Source organism: Podarcis muralis, chromosome 14 (genome assembly GCF_964188315.1).
Source record: "Podarcis muralis chromosome 14, rPodMur119.hap1.1, whole genome shotgun sequence".
In the NCBI taxonomy this organism is placed as follows: Eukaryota; Metazoa; Chordata; class Lepidosauria; order Squamata; family Lacertidae; genus Podarcis; species Podarcis muralis.
Window position 1 is genome coordinate 45,418,980 of NC_135668.1, and position 23,650 is coordinate 45,442,629.

Below are 23,650 nucleotides of genomic sequence, written 5' to 3' on the forward strand. Positions count from 1 at the left end.
CTTGGTGGGGAGGGGTGTTCGGCGCAGTCCGGAAGCGCTCGGGAAAGTTCGGAAGCGGGTTTAAACGGCGGCGAGCGGAGCGCTCTGCTGAGGCGAAGCGCGGGCGGGCAGGGGATAAAGAGGCGCGGCGAGGAGCGGGCGTCGGTCCCGGGAGGCTGGCGGCGCTGCTTCTCGGGTTGGGAAGCGAGGGCGAGGGCGGCTCCGCGATGCTCACCGACAGTTTGGTGGAGGAGTTCGAGATCCGCGAGGATGAGCCGTGGTACGACCAGCAGGACCTGCAGCAAGGTGAGGGCGGAGGAGCGGGTCGGCCGAGGGTCCTGAGGGGCTGCGGGTGGGTCAGGGGGCTGGGAAAGAGGCGGCGAGGAGAAGCCGCCGGAGAGGGAAGAAGGTGGGACTGGGACAATGGAGGGGGGGGGGGGGACAATGGCTGAGGGGAGCCGAGGTGGAAACTGCGGGAAAGAGAGGAGAGAGACCTTAAAACGGAAAGTGAGGCGGTTGGGGTTTTTTCTTTAATTTTTCGAATAAGTGAAGAGCCTTGTGGCGCCTCGCTGAGGACTAGCGGGTTTCAGAAGCGCGGAGATCCATCCTCACGTGTCGCAGGTAGATGCGCGCGGGACACGCCCGTGTGGAGAAGACGCCGGGCGCCCAGGCGAAAGAAGAGCGAAGGCTGGCGTTAAAGGGCAGCGGGATGTAAAAAGCACAGCCTGTGTCCGCCCCTTTCTTTCTTTGTACAGCACTGTATCCCGCTTTTCCTTCAAAGAGCCGAAGGTGATACACAGTACATTATTTTTAAAAAATGATTGCATTCTACGTTTCTATTTTAGCGGTTAGGCGCTTTGGTGGGATATGAATAAATATGAAATGGTGGTAATGTCCATAGTTTTCCTCCTCCCCATTTCATTCTCACAACCAGTGCTTTTTTAAAAAAAATGTTGAGGGGTACGCTCATTTTCCGACTCCTATTGAAAGAATGTCCCTCAATAAGGCCAAACTTAGAAAAAGGTCGCCCCAGAAAAAAGCACTGCTCACAACAATCCTGTGAGGTAGGTTAGGTTGAGAGCGAGTGACTGGCTCAAGGTCTCCCAGGAAGCTTCATGGCTGAGGGGGGATAACAAATCCCTTTCTCCCTGGTTCTGGTCCAGCAGTCCAACTCAGCTTTTCTCAAACATGGGTCCCCAGATGTTCATCACCCATCACCCCTGACCACTGGCCATGCTGGCTGGGAATGATGGGAACTGTTGTCCAGCAACCTCTAGAGACCCAAGTTGGAGAAAGCTTGGACTTTAACCACTACGCCAAGCTGCCTCTCAATAGCAGAGAGCAATTAATGGATATTGGCAGCAGTAGGTCCCTGCTTGTCTTTCCTTTATTTCACAGTCATAGTTTATCTCTTCTTGTTTTCTTTTCTTTTGGTATCAGATAAGTATTTCTATCATGCCTTTCATGCTCACCTGCTCATGGCTTTTTCTCCCGCCCAACTAGCTCATTTTTAGGGTGTATCCCTCATCATTCATCTCACGCTTTTCACCTGCACCTTTTGTGACTTAGGAAATAAGCCCCACTGAATTCATTAGGACTTTTGAGTACACATGGTTAGGATCACAGATTTAGTTCTTTGTCACCCCATCCCTCACCCATCAGCTTAATGGGTTTAGTTCCCCCGCCCGTCATATCTTTTATCGTCATCAAAGCACATTTTATATTCAGCTTTAATTATTTATCTCCACCATAAGTGAGTATCCCTAGTCATTTAGACCCCAAAATGTGATTTGTGGCATAATAAAAGCACACCTAAGGGGCTAGAGAAGGAGAGGGGGGAAGAAGTAATAATGAGAACTTATGGGGAGAAAGTAACAAAAACAGGGATGTAGGGGTAGAGGCTTGGGAGGTAGTATGCTATGAGGTATGAGTGGCTTGAGGGTGACCGAAGTCCAGTGGGAAGAACACTTAGGTAGAGAGAAGTTACTTGACGGTGGTCTGGGGAAGAGTACAGTGGTGCCTCGCAAGGCGAAATTAATTCGTTCCGTGAGTTTTGTCGTCTTGCGAAGCACGGTGTCGGGAAAGTTTTGGAAAAGCTTCAAAAATCACCAAAGTCTTAAAAACCTCAAAAAAAGCTACCACACCGCGTTCAATGAGTTGCTCCTCGAAGTCAAGTCGCAACTGTATTAACGGTGTTAAGAAAAAGGAAACAAACTTGCAAGACGTTTCCGTCTTGCAAAGCAAGCCCATAGGGAAAATCGTCTTGCGAAGCAGCTCAAAAAACCCTTTCGTCTAGCGGGTTTTTTGTCTTGCGAGGCATTCGTCTTGCGAGGTACCACTGTAATGGGGATTTGGGGACACCAGTTACAATTCTATTTGTGAGGGGAGGAACTGGAATTGTGACAAGAGAATTTGTGGAAGACGCATTGAGGATGCATGATGAGGGGAGAGGACCATGGAAGGTTAGGAAGGCATGGTTCTCAAAATGCATGCCCAGCATTGCAAACCACTTTAATGGATTTTGTATGCAATTGTATTTTACTTGTACAGTTGTTGGTTTTATTTAGTTTGGGTCTCTGGTCGCATAAAAAAGTATCTGTATCTTATGTGTGCTCAGGGGCATTTAAATCTGTTTAGATTCTTCTAAAGATATAGGTACAGGCTAATTCCTTACAAGTTTTATTTGGAAATTGAATCCTTCAGACTTCAGTGGGACTTTCTCAAGAGTGAAGGTGCTTGAAAGTCTCATAAGTAAGCCCTTTGAACATGGTGAAATTTAACTGCCAAATAAACATGTACAGTATGTAATTAGATTTCTGGAAAGCTCTTTACAGACTGGTGAAATTAAACATGCAGTTTCCCCACCATTTAATGCACATTTGCAAGAAGCACTGGTTCTAGTCTGAATTCATTATCAAACTGGGGTATGAGTTATTCTAGGTTAACAAATATAAATTAAACTGGAGAAATTCAGTTGGTGGAAGACCTTCAAGATTTTACTCTAGCACTACTTACTTCAATGAGACTAAGTAAGCCATAGAAAGATTCAGACCTTGTTCTTGCACCCTAAATATTAAAAATTACAGGTGCCCATGTATTCGTATTTAGAATAAATAGCTTTTCAAGGAATAAGGCAGGTTGTGCTATAAGATGTGCCATAAAGCTGGCAACAACATAATTGTGCTGCTGAGTAGGGTATGTATAGAAGAAAAATGAGTTTGGTATGCAGTCTGGAGGAGGCTTGTGGGGTACAGAGGTAGAAAGAGTGCCTTTCTTATGGTAAAAGCAGCCAATATTTTACAGTACAGCTCTGCTTGGTTTTTTCAAGGACCAAGAATTAAGACTCTGACATGTATCTAGGAAGCTGAGGGTGTCACATAATTCACCTTTGGATGCTGGAAGTGTAACTGTAGAAATTCTCCAATTTTTTTTTGTTCTGTGTTATATTGGTTTGTGCAGAAGCTGATGTGATATATGTATTCTTGCTCACGTAACAGCATTTCTTGTAGTTTCAGTAACTTCAACAGGCATTACTTCTTCATAAGCCAATAAACTGCAGTGTGTTTAAAAATAGAGCTCTTTCTTCAAATAGTATCTAGGACTTGTCTTACCCAGTTTAAAAACCTCGAAATAGCCAGGAAATGGGGACAGTCAAAGGCACATCTGAGATGTGTTTATATAGTCAAAGCTCTTGCTCACTGCATTGTTATACAAATGTTTGAATATGTAGCTCCTTTAATAAGTCAGCTTGATATTTGTTATTCTTGCATTGACAGTCCAACTTTATTGCATTATTGCAGTCAACTAACCATTCTTCTGCCAACATTCAATTTTAAATTGGCATTTTCAAGTTGTGGAAAAGGGAAGGTGTGATTTAGAAAACACATACATACACACACACACACACACACACACACACACACACAGTGTTAAGTTTCTGAGACACTTAAATGATTTTCCATTGTTTGAAATTTCCAGTTCAAAGTATTTTTTTTAAAGTTAAAATATATGCTTTTGTCTCTCCAATGGAAGATTTCAATAAACATGTATAACTTTGCCTTAAGCTTTGTAATTTTTGTCTTGCACCATGTGGACAAATGATTTATAATGTCTCATTATCTAAGCAGTTGTCTTGAATAGCTTCAGTCTCCCCTCTTTTATACTGCTAATGCATTTCAATATTTGGAATGTGGCATTTATGATTCATTTTGCAGCCTCAGGCAGCATACTGTGCCTTGCTACTTCAAGACTGTTTAATCTAGTTGGAATGACAAATTGCAAAACCGGTAATTCTCCGGGCACTAAAGATGTTGGTGGAGAAATATAAACTTGCAAAGAGACTTTAATTTGCAGAAGCATTCCTTGTTTAGTCTCACTGATAATAATAATAATAATAATAATAATAATAATAATAATTTATTATTTATACCCCGCCCATCTGGCTGGGTTTCCCCAGCCACTCTGGGCGGCTTCCAACTGAATATTAAAAACAGTACAGCATCAAACATTAAAAACTTCCCTAAAGAGGGCTGCCTTCAGATGACTTTTAAAAGTAAAATAGTTGTTTATTGCTTTGACATCTGCTGGGAGGGCGTTCCACAGGGCAGGAGCCACTACCGAGAAGGCCCTCTGCCTGGTTCCCTGTAACCTTACTTCTCGCAATGAGGGAACCGCCAGAAGGCCCTCGGCGCTGGATGATGGCTTCCTTACTATGATTGCAGAAGATGCAGATGCCTGAACTTAGTTTTCCAGGCGGAGCGTGTGGAGAATTCAAGTGAACAGTGGTGACAAGAGACGAAGTTCTTTGATGTCATGGACAAATTAAAAATTAACAAGTCTGTCTGTCTGGCATCTAGAGTTAAAGAGCTCAAATATGAAATTGCTGACTGTTTAGCAAAAATATGTAACGTGTCCCTAAGGTTGACCTCTGTACTAGAGGACTGGAAAGCAGCCAATAGAACACTGATTTTTTAAAAAGAAATCAAGGGAACTGCAGGCCAGCTGGTATAACATCTGTTGTGATGGAATCGTTATTAAAGATATCATTTTATCAAGCATTCAGAACGGGAGTGGGAAACCTTTTTCAGCCAGAGTACTACATTCCCCCACGGGGGACCTTCTGGGGGGGCTGCTTGCCACTGTTGGGACAGAGGGGAAAGTGAGTGAAGCAGTAGGTTACTCTTAACTTCACATTCCAGCTATACACAAATCAGAGGTTTCTACACACATACACCTACCTGTCCAGGCAGGCATGAGACATTCAAGGGCATATTCTACACAGGCAAAAAAAGCATTTGAGGAAGGGGAGGGGGCAAGGCCTAGGGAGAATCTTAAGAATCATATAGAAAGGTATATGAATTTCATGAACTAAACAAACCTGGAGGGTCACAGATTCCCAGTCGCTGCTCCAAATCTAAACTTTTAACAGTTACATCCCCAGTGTCCATTTTAAAAATTACATTTCTGTTCCTTCTCTCTTCCAAAGCACTCAAGGTAGCACACATGGTTGTTTCCCCCCACCCTCTCCATCTTATCCTCACAACAGTTCTGTGAGGTAGGATAGACTGAAAGAGAGTGACTGGCTCAAGGTCACCTGGTGAGCTTCATGGCTGAATGGGGTTTTGAACTCTGGACTCCCATATTCTAGTCCAGCACTCTCACCACTTCACGACACTGGCTCTGCATGGGTGTGACAGTGATTGTGCACTTGCTTACACTATGCATATGTGTGGCAGTGTTGTCATAGGTCTAGCAGTACGATGGATGTAGAAAATGAGAGTTGAAATGGGATTGTTGTCCTGTTGCTGTTTAAATTTTGAATGCAGCTTCGTAGGGAATCTAATACCACGTTCAGGAAATTGTTAGTGATGGAGTAACTGAACTTTGAACAGTTAAGCATAGGCAAATGCATTTTATGGTTGAGTAATGGATTAGGAAGGTTGTGTCTCAAGTATTAACCAAGTTTTCTTGCATTGCCACTCTTCTGGGTGGCATTTAAACAGAGGTTCTGCATTTTTCTTCATTTTCTCCTCCAAACCTGATAACAGCTGTCTTCATGGCAGTTCCAGAGATTGTTAGAGGATTGTATTGAATTCTAGCTTGGGTATATTTTAGTTTAACTTTGGCGTAGAGAGAAAAAATGGTCACTTGTTACTTAAAAAGCTAACTTGGCATAGGAGGAGGCAACTTGTTAAGTCTGTGAGTTCTTCCTGATATATTTTAAGATGCTGATCTATGTAGCTGTAAAGGAAAAGCATTAAATAAAATTGTGTATTCTAAGCACTTGGTAACCAGAATAACTTGTTCAGTCAGTTGCAAATTATCTGCTTTTAAGTCTTGCAAATACTGCTAGGAGAAGTCTCTTCTTAAAAGGTGCATATTAGTTATTAAATGTTTTTTAAAACTAGAAACATAAAAAGGATAAAAATGTGTATGAAATAGTACAAATTGTGGGCTTAGGTGATGCTGTTCAAGGGAGCACCGCTCCAAAAATGAATTGGAGAAATGTCATGTTGACAAATAGCATGATATCTAAGCAAAACTCATCTTTAAGGGTTATACCAGGTTCTTGACACATCACAGACAGGCAACATGAATATATGTCAGCTCTCACAGTTGGAAAAGGGGGTGCTGATGGCAGGGAGTGCTCTTGATCTTCATAAATGGCTAAAATGACAGATTTTGATTTTACCGACTTCTCATGATAGTATTTAGGGTGTGCAGGTTTTAAGAATCTGTTGAATTTCAGCCTTTGGTATCATCAGAAGTTGACCTGTTTTTAAATAACATGCATTCTCTGATACCTAGTCATCACTACAGCTCTATACCTGAACTTGAAAACTTAGTGGTCAGGTGGCACCTTAGTGCACTAGAACACGGGTAGGAAATTGGGTAGAGTACTTGAAGCACCTGCTTTTCAAACTGTATGACTTGATTGAAGTAGGCAAGTCCTAGAAGGGCATCACTAATTTCTCTCTACTTCCGTTGCAATGAGGATGTATTAGAGAGAGTCAAAATAAGAGATGGACAGAACTCTAACATTCATAAAGTACACAAAAAAACAAAACTGGAAAAATGTGAGCTGTGATTAGTTGTTCTTAGGAATTGTAGGGTGTGTTGTTTTTTTAATGTGCCATAACCATTGTTACCAAAGTTTGTCCTTGAAAAACACAATAGCATTTGCACCAGTTTAAATACACACAACTCATTTTAGATCTCCATCTTGCTGCTGAGCTTGGGAAGACACTCTTGGATCGAAACACAGAGTTGGAGACATCCCTGCAGCAGATGTATTCCACCAATCAAGAGCAACTGCAGGAGATAGAGGTAACAACTGCACATTGGGGGCAAGTGAGCATAATGTACAGCCCAAAGGCTATATGCCCATTATTCTGGCCTAGAGCAGTGACTGTACTTCAGACCAGAACGTCCTCTATTTGAATCTTCAGTCATGAACTCACAGATGGCCCAGGCAAGCTATCTTTCACATGGCCCCATTGCCTACCTGCAATATTAGGTTACTCCTTATGGGGTCATGGTTAGAATTACTGCAAGATAATGGAAGTGAAATGTTTGAGCACATGAAAGCCAAATATTTAATATTGCTAATCTTAGGCTCGGTGTGTACAAGGCACTGAGGATTTTCCTTTTCCTTCCTTTTTTCTAGCTCTAGGGGAGAAATAACATATTGGTGTATGAATGTATTTTTAAAAACAGATAAAATAAAGGACACCAGCTATTGAAGTTAGCTGTAGTGTTCAGTGCCTATCAATTTGGTTTTTATGTTTAACTTTTGTATTACAAGCTGGCATGGGAATTGTAGAACTAATGGGTAGAATGCTCTTTTAAAATGTGGGGTTTTGGGGGGGGTATTGGGTGGTTGTTTTTATTTTGATTATGTATTTTGTGGTTTTATGTTTTGATTTTATTCTGTGAACTGCCCTGAGACCTCCAGTTATAGGGCGGTATATAAATTCAATTAATAATAATAATAATAATAGTTAAAAAATAAAAAAATAAAAATAGAATATGAATGTACCAAATAAACACAGCAGTTTGCCTGTTCCCCCAGTAAAAGGCTTTGCAATTGAGGGTGGTGTTTTCTGTTCAATTACATGGATTCAGCTTTTTGTATCTTCCAACCAAGGGTGCAAATCTGCTTCTGCTGAAGGAGTATGTGGCTCCTCTAGAGTATGGAAGTTTGCAGAATGAGAAGAGTACGGAATAAAGTTCCAATCTGCTGCCTTCTAGATGTTGCTGGACCACAACTATCGTCTCTGACCACTGGTCAGAGCTGATGGGAATGTAAGTCCAAAACATGTGGAAGGCAAAAGGTTGAGGAAAGCTGGTGTGGCGCATCTATGTGTACTTCATTTGAAGTTGTACATAAAGCATGTTTTAAATTGCAACCGTGCCAGTTTACCTGGGTATAACTTGTATTGATTTCAGTGGGGCTTTCTTCTAAGCAAAAATATACAAGATTGCATTGCTAGTTGCACTCTCAACTACAAGTGGGCTCTGATCAATTTGAAAGCTTCCTCTCCATGTTTCTGATAACATGACATTGTAGATGCCATTTTAGCTGGCAGTGCTTTATTATAACAAGATCTTCAGCTTGCTTTCAGAATAGCAGACAAAATTAATCTGGTTCATGTTTACACTGAGATTCAGGTTAATGCTAACCTTGGCTAAACCCTGTGTTGCTCACAGGCTGACTATAAATTGCAACAGGTAATATGTCTAATTGATTCTAATAGGGTAAAGGTTGCAGGTGGTAGTAGATTAACTTGTAATCCTGCTTTAGACTTCTCAAAATGTAAGCCTATCAATCATTTTAATGAGGGAAATAAAAAGATTCCAGCACAGAAGATTTGATTATATAATCAATAGGCTACTCGGATACTTAGAGTAGTGGCTTTAAACTTCAGGTTCTCTGAAAGATTCATGTATTAGCAATGTGTACAAAATTCCAGCATTCAGTTATCATAATTCTTCCTGTGCAACTTCTTTGGCATATTGATTGACTTGAAATATGCTAAATGGAACTGTTCTCACCAGTTATCTCAAGTCATTTTACTGCATTTCTGTTTCTCATAGTTGGGAACATGCGATTGAATAGTGTTTGAGGCGGAAATCCAGAGTTTGCCTCTCTTGCAAAGCAGCTTAAAGTTAATGGTTTAGTATTCTTATGCCGGACACCTCTTAGCCAAGGCTTTCTGAAAGTAGTTTTCACAGCTTTAAAAATAAACAACCTGTTATATTTCTTGAATAAAGAGGCTTGCACTAAACATTTAATATAGATTTAAAACAGGAGCCCCTTGACGGGGATTGCAAGAGTAACTCAATTTATAACGGGGAAAGTAGGAACTCGCTATCAGCTGACAAGATATGCTATGCAGTGTTGCCCTATTTACCCATTATGTCTTCTCAGCTTCTTGAAAGTGTCTGTAGTTTTAGAAATAAACCCTTGAGTCAAAATCTAAAGCTCTCCTTCAAGTGTGCCTAAGGGTTAAGCATGCCCAGTGGAGTGTTTCACTTTGAACAAGAGATTACCGTATTTTTCGCTCTATAAGATGCACCAGACCACAAGACGCACCTAGTTTTTGGAGGAGGAAACAAGAAGAAAAAAATTCTGAATCTCAGAAGCCAGAACGGCAAGAGGGATTGCTATGCAGTGAAAGCAACAATCCCTCTTGCTGTTCTGGCTTCTGGGATAGCTGCACAGCCTGCATTCGCTCCATAAGACGCACACACATTTCCCCTTACTTTTTAGGTCTTATAGAGCAAAAAATACGGTAGTTAGTCTCAAACTTTATGCTCCCATCAATTTCCAAAGTGATTTGCCATGGTGGAGGGGGGGGGGAGGTAATGTTTGAGACAGAAAGCCTGTTGGGCCATGTACTTAAACTATGTTGAATCCTAGGCCTAATTTTATCTTCCTTGTTACGTAACTTTACCGTGACTTGTGTGCTTGGAGAGTAAAATGGGAGAGCTCTGTGTTTACTCCTGCAGAGACCTTTAGCAGTCTGAGGGATTACTCTGGCCTGAGTTGTTTGGAAAAGGTTAGTTGTATAGTGCCTCTCATTTGGGGTAAGAAGAAGGCGTATGTACTTCAGTATCGTCCTGCTAATCTTCTGAACTATCATTGCTTGAGATTGCAAGGAAAGCAGCAAAAATAATGTAATTTCAGCCGCTGGTTAAGGAACCCCTCTTTAATTACATTTGCAACATTAACTGTACATTATTTTGTAGTATCTTACAAAGCAGGTGGAACTTCTGCGTCAAATGAATGATCAACATGCCAAAGTTTACGAACAGCTTGATGTCACTGCCAGAGAACTGGAAGATGCTAATCAAAAGCTAGTTTTTGATAGTAGAGCCTCGCAGCAAAAGATAATAAGGTAATATGCAAAAGATAATAAGGTAATATGCAAAAGATAATAAGGTAATATGCTTACCAAATATGGCACTTTGTTTCCCTTCCTTAACGTGCACCATATATATATTGCATATTTTACTCCAACAATGTCTGTATAATTCAATTGTTGCTTGACCCTCCTGGATTCTGCCTGGGCTGAGGTAGGGAGTAGGGACTGACCTTTCTCCCTGTGTCTCCCTATATCCCTCCTGCCACCACTTTCATTAAGCTAACAGCTGAACTGAAAGATTCCGTCCTTGTTTGAATATAGCTTCTTTCTAATCTTGCAAAATGGAATCCACTAGAAAAGCAGAGTCTTTATTTGGGTGAGGGAGACGTCTGTTAAAGTGACATGGAGCCTTTGGAGGTACTTGTTAGCTTTTCCTCCTCAGGATGGTGGTGGAAAAAGAATGAACCCTGATGCCTTCTCCCAATGATACTTTGGGGGTCAAGTAATAACCAAAAGACAGAGTTTCTGACTCCCAGAGTCAATATCCTGGAACACAAACATCTCTCAAAGAAATCTGCAGTTTAAACAATTGTAGATGTGTCAAACTTGACTTATGCTGACAAATTTGTGTACTTCTGTGTGTGAAATTTTTTTTCCAGCCTTACTGAGACTATTGAAAGTCTTCAAGCACATATTGATGATCTCCAGAGACAAGTGGAAGAGTTGAAGAATTCTGGGCAAGGGTACGCGAATCGTGAACGGTGTGAGCATCCAAGATCTGTTCATAGTTTTGCATGTCTGAAGGAATTGTATGACCTTCGCAAGTAAGTTTCAAGTTCATTTTAAAAGCAGTCTTTTTCTGTGGAAAAGTTATTTAATGTTGTTCAGTTTTGGTAGAGAAGTAAAAAAAAAAAAGAGTCAAGCATATTCTGATTAGGAAATGTGTCAAGTTTAGTGATGACATATGATTAAACAAAGATTATTGAAGACCTGTCCTCATCAGCTCTTAAGTGAACCTGTCATACATAGCCATGTGTGTATATTTTTCTGACCTTTTTGACGCTCTGGATAACTTTGGGCTGATTTCTGCACTTTAGTTGAAAACGATGTTGGGAATTTTTGTAAAGGAAGTTCCTGGGAAATCTAGGTCTCTTTCATTAGCCCTTCAAAGGTCTCTAAATCAGCCTATTTCCTGTTCTCTTCAGGCCAACTAGTGACAGACCTTTTTCTTTAAGGTCAACCATTAAGGTGTTTGCCTTATGTCAGAACTGGTATTGTATCCTTATGAACAGTATGGCTTTCAGAAGGTTGGTAGAGAGTCATAGGGATGGAGACTTGTTGGTGACTGTTACAAGTTTTGATATAGATGTGCGTTCTCTGAATTTCAGGACAGTAGAAACCGTAAAATTGTCCAACCCAGATCCTCTTTCTGAAGAAATTTATCTAAGTTGTTGATTTAACTCTACAATGCTTACCTAGGTATTTCTAGCCTTTTACAAAGACAAGGTACAATCTCTAGTTTTTGTAGAGACCTAATACAGGCAGCTCTTTCACTTTAGGGTTCATGTCTAGAAACTGGCACACACCGCTGTGCTTTATTCATCCATAATAAAGTTACCCTTTGTATACAAAAAAAGCGAGTTATTGGGAAGAGCAAACTAATGCTTTTCATTGGTTCTTGTTGTTTGTGTCTAGGTATTTTGTTTATGACCATGTTTTTGCGGAAAAAATTACTTCTGTGGATAGCCAACTGAGTCCTCTGGAGGAAGAAAACCAGAGGTTAAAAAAGGCAATGACTCTTTTGCAAGCACAGCTCAGCATGGAAAAAGAGAAGAGGATGACGATGGAGGAAGAGTACAATCTCATGCTGAAGGAGAACTGTGATCTTGAGCAGAGGTTGGTGGATGTCGATCTATACCGAGCCAGAGCTGAAGAGCTTGAGTTTGAAGTGGCTGAAATGAAGCAGATATTTCAGTCTGAAAGCACCTTTGCTAACGGGGTGGAAAAGCTTGTTCCAGAGTCTTTTTTTATTTCCTTCAAAGATTCTTTAGAGAGAGATCTGAGTCAGAGCCCTTCAGATTGGAGCTCTTCTGACGGGGTTCTTTTACCTGTCCCAGAACCCGACAGAAGGGCACTCAAAAGAAGCACCAGCGAGACCTTCCTTGGCAGTGTTGCAGGTGGGGATCTTCTAATAAAGGGCCATGAAGAAACCTGTATCCGGCGGGCAGAAGCTGTAAAGCAAAGGGGCATCTCTCTGCTTAACGAGGTTGATGCACAGTATAACGCTTTGAAGGTCAAGTATGAAGAACTCCTGAAGAAGTGTCAACTAGACGAGGAGTCATTGAAACACAAAGCTGTACAAACTTCTAAACAGTATTCCAAAGATGTCAGAGTGGGGAATAAATCCTTGGACATGTGTGTTGCAGAAGCTGAACCCCCAAATGCTGACCCAGCCCCAGCCAGCTTGCCTTCAAACCCTCCACCCGAATACAAGCTTCTCTTTAAGGAAATCTTTAGTTGTATCAAGAAAACCAAACAGGAAATAGATGAACACCGAGCAAAGTATAAATCCTTTCCTTCTCAGCCTTAACAAACTTTCTGTACATCACTACTACCTTAGAAAACCGTTGTTCTTGAGAAGTAGCTGTCTGAATGTTTCATTTGAGACATTGCTGCATGTCTGTTCTGCTAGAGTATATGTAGGTTGACTTTTTGAACTTGTAGGATGGGTTGGGTCCACTTGATTTGGGGTGTGTGTGTGTGTTTGACACAGTTGTTGCCACTGATTTGCTCAGGGCATTGCAGATTATGCTAAATTGGCAGATGAAATGGTTACGTGACTCTGCTAACTGCACCTAATGCCTGGTAATAAAAGTTGTATTTTGGAGAATTGGAAACCACCCAGTGGCTGCATGTTAAATAGTTGTCACTTACGGAGGTCTAGTTTTTGGATTCTTTCTGCGGTCCCGAGTTGGAAAGTAGAAATTCTTCTGTAGTGTTGTGTTTCTCTTCAACAATGGCAATTCGGCTATTAAACATGGTATGAAATTAAATTGCAAGTCTGGTACATTTTTAAAAGGCAACCTCCTTGCATTTAATATTTGACTCCAAATATGTTTTTGTTTTTGTCAGACCTGTGATTTAAAGTAATAAATTTAACAAGAAATGTCCATGCAGAGATCAAGCACTGGTTTAATTTGCTTGAGTAGATGGACATTGGTTCTTCTGGAAATAAAGTACAGTTGCTGTCTTGAGAAGAAATTGTTGCTATAGGAATGATTGGAACAGAGAAGTGGCCATTGCAGAGTGTGCTACATTTGGGTAACAAGCGTTCTGTATGTATCCGTTCTATGTGTATGCTACTTCAAATTGCTCCTGGAAGCAAGCAATCTTTCAGTGACTAGCTGGGAGTTTTGGAAGCTTTCATCCCCTGAAAAGATGAGCAAAGATTGCTTCCACTGTTATGTGAAATATGGGCAGTCTTTTTCACTGAACATCTCAAATAGGTCCGGCTATTCCAGGCTTCCTCAACCTCGGCCCTCCAGATGTTTTTGGCCTACAACGCCCATTATCCCTAGCTAGCGTGGTCAGGGATGATGGGAATTGTAGTCTCAAAACATCTGGAGGGCCGAGGTTGAGGAAGCCTAGGCTATTCTATTGGCAGGATTTCTCACTGCATAAACATTAAGTACTTTGAACTAAACAAGGCTTGAGCTGAATGCTTACTTTATATGAGGTACAGTGATTATAATGTCACATCAAAGGAAAAATGCCAGAGAATTCTTCAGGCAGGACCTTGATTTCACATGAATTGGCAGCTTAAGCTTCTCTTCCTGGATCTTTCACCCCTATTACATATCTAGTTTAAGACTAAATTGGTAAGATTTTGAACATTAATGCTTTGAGTATCAGATGGGCCCCATCATAGCTGCCTAAACCAGTGACCATGCCTCTTATGCATGGAGTTGTCATTGGAGTAGCAAACGTTCTGTATGTAAAAGGGACTACGGTGTGATGGGTATTTTTGAGGTTTATTTAATGTATAGAGTGTTGTCTTATGGCAGAAGGTTATGGGTTCAACACACTGTTCTGCTGCTAATAATGGCATTTGTTGCCAAGACCACGTGCATGTAATTGTTCACTTGTCTTAAGAATATTGTATTTAACATGGAGGATGGCTTCATGTAGCCTAGAAAACCTTGAACAAGCTGTAAAAGGAATGGGTAGGTGTTACTATGCATATTTTCTAGGCTGTACAAAACTATTCCCAAAAGAATCTTCTGCGATTGCAAGTTGAACTTGAAAGCAAATCTTATTGCAGTGCTTTTATATTACTGAGCACATAGCTCTAAGAACAGACCTCTGTTCCCTAAAGTTGCTCTCAAATACACAAAGATGATAAGTAACAGAGCTGAGGATTTAGAAGGGTTTACCAGTACTGCATAAGATGACATGTTTTTTCAAGAGTAAAAGGTACTGTACCTGTCAACAGTAGTGTTGTTATTACATTACTAGTTAAACTGAACATGTGCGGCTTAAGGGATATCGCAGCTTTAACTTGGTTGCTGCTATTGCAAACATCTCTGCCTTATGTACAGTGTAAAATGGGAATGGCTTCTTGTTCTTGAATTACATGTTTTTCCTGGATATGGGCACACTCCACCAAACTGTATTTAAGCTTATTTAAAGATTTGTAAGCTATTCTGAATATTGGTTTGTTTTTTTTAATCCCATCACAAATAAATCCCTTCAACAAATAAGCTTCTGAAGTTTGTGTGTGCATGTCTGTGTTTAAGTGAGATTTGCCAGTTGATTACTAACTAGGTGCTTGGAAGCATGTAGAAAAACCACTTAATGCTTTTTTCAATACCTTTACAACTATGGGGGTGGGAAAGGGGAAGGATATTCTGGGCAGCCTTAGTCTATCACTGGTATACTTGGTATTGCTGCTGTATTAGGCACATGTCTGTTTAAAAGAATAAAGTCTCTCCACCTGCATTGACTTCAGAACACTGCAGTCCAGCTCATGTGCCTAAATGGTTTTTTTGGAGGCTGATGAGCTGTGTTATCATTGATCATTAAAATCACAACTACAGGGTGCACCTATTGTATGAAAGATGACTAGCAATGACCCTATACATTTAAAATGAAATACATAGCTGCTAACAAGCCCACTTGTTCTGGAATAAATCTCAACAGATTTCCCAACTAGCAGCAGAGAAAACCCTCACATTTAACTACACTTGCAGTTTATTACAGCATTCATTCTATGATTCATAGGAAAAACCCACCTTCAGGGCAAAGGTAGAAAGTGGTGGTGCTCAAGCTAATGCTATTGTCAGCCTTCAAGGTAAAATTTTATCTGAAGCAATGGAGGCTCTGTACTGGCACCAAGTATGGTGATTCAAACTGCACATAGCCGAGGCACCATTTGCTAGCTATGCAAAAAAGAACCCCCCCCCCCAACCATAGTGTATCTTCCTATTTCCAGAAACAATTGGCAGCTTCATACACAAGACAGTATTTAGTACAACTCCTCTTCCCTAGAACCAGAGGTAGGGTTGTTCCTTGCTTTCCAAAAAAAGAAGGGATGGGGGTGAACTAGAAGAACATTTGGGATTTTAAAAATAATTTCCCACTATCTAAGTGTAAACTTGCAATTTATTGGCATTAGTTACAAAATAAAACATTAGATCATGATCTGTAACATCTGGGTCAGTAGGTGGGCTTTTTCCCCCTTTTTTGTGATGAGAAGTTAATATATTAGGAATCCCAAATTAACCTAACAACTCGCAAAGATCCATTTTTTCTCTTTGTGTTGAACGGTGGCATTTTGGATGCCATGCAGACATGTAAATGAGCAGCTCCGTGTCCATAACTTCATCCATCCATAGGGCTGTGAGAACAGGCTCTGCCCCTCATCATTTTGCTTTCCTGCCTGTTCCACCTTTTCCGCTTCAGTCCTGGAGTTCATTCGATGCGATTAAAGCAAAACCCCTTTCGTCAAGATGTTGGTTGCTGTACTGTCCCTTTAAGATACCACATGCCACCCTGGCTTACACAGCAGTCCTGGAAGAAAGGGGAAAGCTGTTGAGAAGTATTGTTATAATCTTCTAAAGTAGACTTGGAACAGAAGATTTCTGCCCCCAATTGCATGCCACCAGAATTAAGGTCAGTGAGGTGGGGTGGAGGGGTGAGGGAAGAGTGAACAGGCAGCCATTGTCCTCTCTATGTTGAGAATACCAAGAATGTGGGGGAAGGAATACAGTAATTCTTTCCATTTTCTTTACAAACTCTATACTGCATAGCATTTTTTTAAAATAAAGTGTGTCAACTTATTTATAAAGCTTTACCATTTGCACACTTCACAAGGATGCAGAAATGCAAAATAGGTAAAGAGGCAGCAACTGCCGGATGTTGGGAGCCAACAAAAACTGTGGTCACCTGAGCCCTGTCCCTGTCCAGCACAACATCAGGGGGACTTCTGAGCACCTTCAATCGGCCTGCTGCTTTTCCAGCTCTAAAACTCAGGTGGAGGGCTAGTCTGCGGGTTTGATACCTGCTTTTCCCCAGCTCTACATCCTTAAATGGAGGTTGTCCTTTCTGTGCTTGTCACCTGAAGGAAATCAGCCTCCCACCCACTGCAAGTGAATCTGTGGACCCCAGAAGGTTAGGAATGGCGGGGTTTAACTGGATTGTCAACGCTCATTCAATGAACTCAGGATTCTCAACATGTGCCTCCAACACGTACTTTTGAGAAACTAAAAGGAAAGGAGCCATCATTCTCAACAGCCCCAAGCAGTTAAAAAAAAGGTATGGTGTGTTTGTGTAATTCACTGCCACCCTTGCTACTTGCCAAGCTCCTCTAAACTGTACAACTCCAAGGACTCTCCCTCATCGCTCCCCATGAGGTGAACAGGGCGGCAGCTTCAAGGGAGGCAGCAACCCAGGGGAGCCACAGAGAAGAGCTGTCGGCTGGAAAAAGCAACTGCTTTGGTGCCTGCAGCCAACTTCTGTTGATACAATCTAAGCAACTAGATGGATCCTCCGAGAATGCAACCTGCCCTGGTAACACTTCCAATGGGAATCATTTGGCACCCCTTTCCCACCTCCTATAGAAACAATCACAACACAGCATTGCAACTCGTTACCTGGCTGGAAGCGCCATTAGAGACCAGAAAGCATGAATTCGCTAATTGGTGCAATTAACTAATTAGCCCTCTGAATGCAGATTAAAAGAGCGAGAGAGTGCATGCACTCCCAGAGATCACATCCAGCCATCTGGCCTGTCTCCTTTTCAGCTTCCCCACCAACCCGTGCTATATACAGCTCCCAAATCTAGAGAACAAAACCGGTCAGATTAAGACACTAGATTGGGATCTGAAACAAAACGTTGCAGTGCATAGCACACCCTAGTTAAGGAATCCCCCCAGCTAGCTGTACCCTTTTTTGGGAATATGCCATTCCACCTGTTCAGCGTAGCATGGCCATTCACTGAGCATGCCCTTTCAGCTTCCGCCGATGGGGGGGGTCCTTATTTGTGCAAGCCTTAGGGGTTTCCCCCAAAGCCTGCTCATATATCCATGGAATATCCCACTCTGGTTATATGGGGACTGGTATTCACCTCTGAAGTTTGGAAGTGAGGGGGAATATGGCTAGACAACTTTGAACCTGAGGGCCAAATGTGGCCCTCCAGGTCTCTCTATCTGGCCCTCTGGCCTCTCCCTGTTTGCTCTGTTTTTGCCTGGCTGGAATGTGACCTTGAACTCCAATGCCTCTTGCTTGCCTGGAAAGAAGGTACAAAGGACAGCGAAGGTAATTTACATTCATTGCTCCACCCACTTTTGCCCTTGGCGCTGCCCACCATCGGTATGTGGCCCCCAGAAGGTTGCAGAGCAGTGTATGCAGTCTTTGGGTTGAAAACAGTCCCTGAACTCCAAGAATATTCTACAGGTGTGAGGGCATCAATGGGACCCCACCTCCCAGGGTTATTAAAAGCCTACGTAGGGATGGGAGCAGCAAGATTTCCAAGAATTCGTGAAACCAAGAACCATACACTAAAAATCTGCAATATCGGAAGTTTCCGAGCACAATTCAAAGTTTTGGTGTTGACCTTTAAAGCCCTAAATGGCCTCGGTCCAGTATACCTGAAGGAGCATCTCCACCCCCATTGTTCAGCCCGGACACTGACGTCCAGCGCCGAGAGCCTTCTGGCAGTTCCCTCATTGCGAGAAGCAAAGCTACAGGGAACCAGGCAGAGGGCCTTCTCGGTAGTGGCGCCCGCCCTGTGGAACGCCCTCCCATCAGATGTCAAAGAGATAAACAACTACCTGATATTTAGAAGACATCTGAAGGCAGCCCTGTTCAGGGAAATTTTTAATGTGTGACATTTTAGTGCATTTTTGGTCTTTGTTGGAAGCCGCCCAGAGTGGCTGAGGAAACCCAACCAGAGGGGTAGAGTACAAATAAATATTATTATTATTATTATTATTATTATTATTATTATTATTATTATTATTATTACTACTACTATTATTTCTTCCCACCCAACAGTAGCTATGTATAGTTTGTTATAAAACAGCGTTTCACAACTGACTGCACCTCTCGCAGCCACTCTGCAAAGAGGGTCACAGCTCGAGAAAAAGGGGACTTCAAAGCTTTGCAGGGCTTCAAACACCACCTTCCAGCCTCAATACCACAGCTGGCCCTTGCTCGGCTGCTTAATTGGCCAATCTAATAAATAATCTTTAAAGGTGATTTTAATTAAAGCTTAAGCAATATAGATGCCCCAGGTAGAGACCTGCTGTAAGTCAGTTATGCAATGCAATTAGGGCGATGGATTAAAAGTAAACTTAAAAGGCAGCGGCCTTTGGGAATCGCCTTGAGCAAAGCAATCCAGTAATAAAGCTAAGTGTGTTATCACCCAGACATCAATGCATCTGCAAGTATCTGGACACACGTGTGTAAACACGTTCTAGCAAATCATTAGAAATTTGCATCTAAAGAGCAGGTAGTGGTCTGTTCTCTACAATCGGGAATGGACAGGTTCTGAAGAGATACTTAGGGAGCGGCTGCATCTGAATAGTAGAGCACATGCATTGTGCACGGGTTCAATCCCAGACACAGGTAGGACACTTTGGATGCCAGCTGCCTGTCAGCCTAGATCAGGGGGTCAGCAAACTTTTTCAGCAGAGGGCCAGTCCACTGTCCCTCAGACCTTGTGGGGGGCCGGACTATATTTTGAAAAACAAAACAAACACAAATTCCTATGCCCCACAAATAACCCGGAGATGCATTTTAAATAAAAGCACACATTTTACTCATGTAAAAACACTGATTCCCAGATCGTCTGCAGGCTGGATTTAGAAGGCGATTGGACCGGATCCGGCCCCCGGGGCCTTAGTTTGCCTACCCATGGGCCTAGATAATACCAAGCTACTAGATGAACCAATGGTTTGACTCTGCAGAAGTCAGCTTTCAAATGTTACGTTCAGACCCCTAATACCAACCACCTCTCTTCTTTCGCAGAGTCTGTCTACTCCCTCTCTAGCTCTATTTGCAAAATGAATTAAGAGCAAGGGTGGTGACCTCTAGATGCTGCGGGACTCTCAACTCCCATCAGCCCCAGCTTGCAAAGCCAATGGGCAGGGATGATGGGAATCGTAGTCCAGTTAAGCCTGGAAGGTTACCATCCCTGGGTTAGAGAGGGACTGATCCTATTAACAGGGGGCCCATTGACTGTCTCCTTTTAAAACTGCTTGCACGCACCCCATTCAATATATACCTTCAAGATTTTATCGATCTCCTGTTTATCTAGTTCCTCTCCGTATTCCCGGGCCAGCCGATTCTGGATGACGTTTCTGCGCACTCTGTAGTTTTTGGAAAAGATTTCGAGCAAAATTTGCCGGTGCTTTGAGAAAGGGAGAGAACGAGTGAACTTCAATTTAGTACAAGAGGGAAACAAGAAAGAAAAAGCTCATGTCAGCATAAAACAAAACCTAGAGGCATAAGTATAATTTGCACCACTCTTTGATGACTTAGGAATAGAAACAGCCCCTCTCAGCAGATTCCTTCTAATCAATCCCGGACCAGCAGGATGGTCTATCAGCATCGAGAAACCGATTGCTCTGTTCAGTGCATCATGCAAAACAACTGAGTTAGCCAAGTCTCAGCCGGCTGCAAGAGATTCATCCCACTGCACTGATCAGAAGAGCAAGATTGAGAAAAACAACAACTTAAGTGCACTAATTTTAGAGCGGTTCAGTTCAGAAATCACAGCAAGGCTTGACTGGTGCCTAAATGGACAAACCACGATTTGAAACCAGCTGGAAAGTCAGAATTGGGAAGTCTGGCTCAAAGTAGATCCTGGTTTGTGCCAACTGTGAAGTAATGCGATGTCCATGGGGCTCAACCAGAGGGTATGGTCATCCTTGGCACTTCACAGCCAAGGAATGCACATGGCGGAGTGTTAATTCTTCATTGTCAAAGGGAACAAAGTCGCTTCTACTGCTCTGGAACACAACATTCTAGCATCTAGGCAGCTATTTTCAGGTCCATGCTTTATGGAGCAGTTGCAGCAACTGGGGACCTCTCCCCTGTAGCAGTTTATCTTCCTTCTTCCCCTGATGGGCTGCATTCACATAGCAAGACATGGCGCCAGCATGGAAGCTGTTTCTGCTCTTCCACTTCAATTCTCTCCTGGGTCTGGGAGACAGTGGCGCAGGGGAGAGTGAAGAAGCACTTGCCTTGCCTGCCTTTTCCTCCTCCTCTTCCTCCAGATCTGACTCTGCCCCTGCCACTGATTCTTGCCTCCTGGCTGGCACAGGTCCTCACAGACCACTGCCCCCCTCTCCCAAGTCAGACTCCAGCCTCCCTGAATCCTGCCTGACTGGCAGGGGTCCTGCAGGTCTTTTCCACCACCTGCCACCCGGCTCTTTTAACTGGAAATGCCAGGGTTGAAACTAGGACCTTACACAGGAAGCTGCCTTACACTGAGTCAGACCACTGCCCCTCTAGCTGAGTATTGTCTCCTCTCCAGGATTTCATGCAGGGTTCTCGCCCAGCCCTGCCTGGAGATGCCTGGGATTATAATCTTAGAATTGTAGAGTTGGAAGGGACCTTGAAGATCCCCTAGCCCAGCCCCCTGCAATGCAGGAACGTGCAGCCGTCCCATATGGGAATTGAACCTGCGACCTTGGTGTTACCAATGCCACACTCTAACCAACTGAGCTGGGTTATACGTTGAACCCGAAACCTTCTGCATGCAAAGCAGATTACGATTTTGAATACGCTCTACCCGTGAGTCACAGCCTTTCCACATGACTATCTGCTTGCAGGAGGCAAATCGAATATTTTCTGTGCAGGAGGAATGAATGAATGAATTTATTATTTCGGTCAAAGGCCAGTTCCAGCCCACATACAATATCAAGGAAGTCATAAAACACGATAGGGATACATTTGAATTTGCAATTGGGTATAACAGGGACGCGGGTGGCGCTGTGGGTTAAATCACAGAGCCTAGGACTTGCTGATCAGAAGGTTGGCGGTTCGAATTCCCGCGACGGGGTGAGCTCCCGTTGCTCGTTCCCTGCTCCTGCTAACCTAGCAGCTCGAAAGCACATCAAAGTGCAAGTAGATAAATAGGTACCACTCCAGTGGGAAGGTAAACGGTGTTTCCGTGTGCTGCTCTGGTTCGCCAGAAGCAGCTTAGTCATGCTGGCCACATGACCTGGAAGCTGTACGCCGGCTCCCTCAGCCAATAAAGCAAGATGAGCGCCACAACCCCAGAGTCAGCCACGACTGGACCTAACAGTCAGGGGTCCCTTTACCCTTATAACAGGGACAATACAGATATTGCAACAGTTAAAAATATATATAAATTAAAACTTAAGCCACTAAAATATAACCTAAAATTATCATTTAAGGCAGGAGGAATTAAACGATCAAAGCAGCACATCATCAAGGGTGGATGGTACAGTGAGCCCCAGAGGATAAAACCGCGTCTTGGACCAGCCTTTTTTCCTAATGAGCTGAAAGTGCACTGCTGCTGACTGGACGAAGGATGAGCAAATGCGTAAACGCTGCCGGGTGCCAATGTCCCTTGCTCTAGGCTGGACTCTGCTGGAGCAACAGCTCCAATTACCAGCTTACCTGATCGTACATGTCGCCAGCTTCCCAAAGTGCAAAGACCTTTTGTTCATCCAGCAACGCAGTCGTCTGCGGGGGAAACTAAAATAAAGAAATAAATAAATCAAACAGGTTGCACTGGTTAGGATTATTGGCTTTAGGGTATTTAAAGACAGGATTGGAAAAAAGAATAATTCAATTAGGATTTTGCACCCGGGGGGGACTGAACGCAGAGGCTACAATCTTAAGCTTCAACTTAATGCAGGAAGAACAACAACTCAGTATCCCCTGGCAAGAGAGTAGTTGAGCGGAAAGCCTTTAAGACTGTATCTTGAGGACATAAGGAGGACTTAAAACTTGTTTACATAGCAAACTTTGCTTCTGTGCATTTAAAGCAAAGAGGAGGTCAATGGCAGCCTGCCCAACAAACGCCACAAAGCTTTAGCATCTAGTGCCTGATCCTTCTCACTGGAAAACTCCCCACAATTCTGATCGTATTACTGCCACCCCACTTGGATCCAAGCAAATAGGTTTGCCAGCACTTGGAGACGAAGAGGTCTAAGCTTTTCTACGTCACCTTCATTCATGCCTAGGCACATGCGCGTCTGACATGTGCTTAGATGGTGGCAGGTGACAAATACAGAACTTTTGAACCAGTCTTGTGGGGGCTCAAAAGGACTCTTAGCGCCAAAGCGGGGGAGGTTTTCCTACACCCCTTGAGACAAAACACCCTATTTATTTGCTTTAGATTGCCTACAGCTCTGCTTCAACCTGGGGCATGGTCTAAAAAGCCACATAATGCTGCCGTAATGCCTCCAGAGCACCGTAATTATGGAAAGGAAAGAGCAGGTTGTCAGTCTTTTCGGAGTCAAATGTTATGCATGACAAACAACAACACAGTTTTTTAAAAGCATCATCACACCATACTTCAGACAGGTTTGCTCTGGGTCCTGGAAGGATGTAATTAAGCACAAACAACACCATATACTTTATTACAGTGACTAACGAACAGGTATTCAAAATCTTGAAGCAAAACGTTTTGACGTCCACCTTCAGCTTCTCTAATGTGATGAGCATCAGAAGCCAGAACGTTTTGCTGTGAAGATTTTGAATACCTCTGTTCTTTCATAGTTAATGATTTCTATACACATAGTCTGATGGAGAAATTATGGGTTGGA

The 23,650-nt window shown here is 42.7% G+C and overlaps 2 protein-coding genes across 4 annotated transcripts in view; one reads left to right on the top strand and one right to left on the bottom strand.

Moving 5' to 3' along the window:
* Positions 1 to 5: 5 nt before the first annotated feature.
* On the top strand, positions 6 to 15,106 carry CDR2 (cerebellar degeneration related protein 2). Its single transcript, XM_077918605.1, has 5 exons — positions 6 to 285; positions 7,193 to 7,305; positions 10,231 to 10,379; positions 11,006 to 11,170; positions 12,042 to 15,106. The coding sequence occupies exons 1-5, from the start codon at positions 207 to 209 to the stop codon at positions 12,934 to 12,936; spliced, it is 1,401 nt and encodes a 466-aa protein (XP_077774731.1). The 5' UTR covers positions 6 to 206; the 3' UTR covers positions 12,937 to 15,106.
* Positions 15,107 to 15,989: 883 nt separating this feature from the next.
* Positions 15,990 to 23,650, bottom strand: part of POLR3E (RNA polymerase III subunit E) — a 47,587-nt gene continuing 39,926 nt past the window's right edge. For all 3 annotated transcript variants that reach the window (XM_028706837.2, XM_028706838.2, XM_077918604.1), the window contains 3 exons: positions 22,497 to 22,574; positions 20,131 to 20,256; positions 15,990 to 16,415 (listed from right to left, as the gene is read on the bottom strand). In XM_028706837.2, coding sequence (XP_028562670.2) covers positions 16,350 to 16,415; positions 20,131 to 20,256; positions 22,497 to 22,574 — 270 coding nt within the window. In that variant the 3' untranslated portion in view covers positions 15,990 to 16,349. The remainder of the gene's footprint in view (positions 16,416 to 20,130; positions 20,257 to 22,496; positions 22,575 to 23,650) is intronic.

Coding starts and splice junctions, on each gene's coding strand:
- CDR2 (XM_077918605.1), top strand. CDS start 207: ATGCTCACCGACAGTTTGGTGGAGGAGTTCGAGATCCGCGAGGATGAG. Junction 286..7,192: donor CCAGCAGGACCTGCAGCAAG/GTGAGGGCGGAG, acceptor AACTCATTTTAG/ATCTCCATCTTGCTGCTGAG. Junction 10,380..11,005: donor TCGCAGCAAAAGATAATAAG/GTAATATGCAAA, acceptor TTTTTTTTCCAG/CCTTACTGAGACTATTGAAA.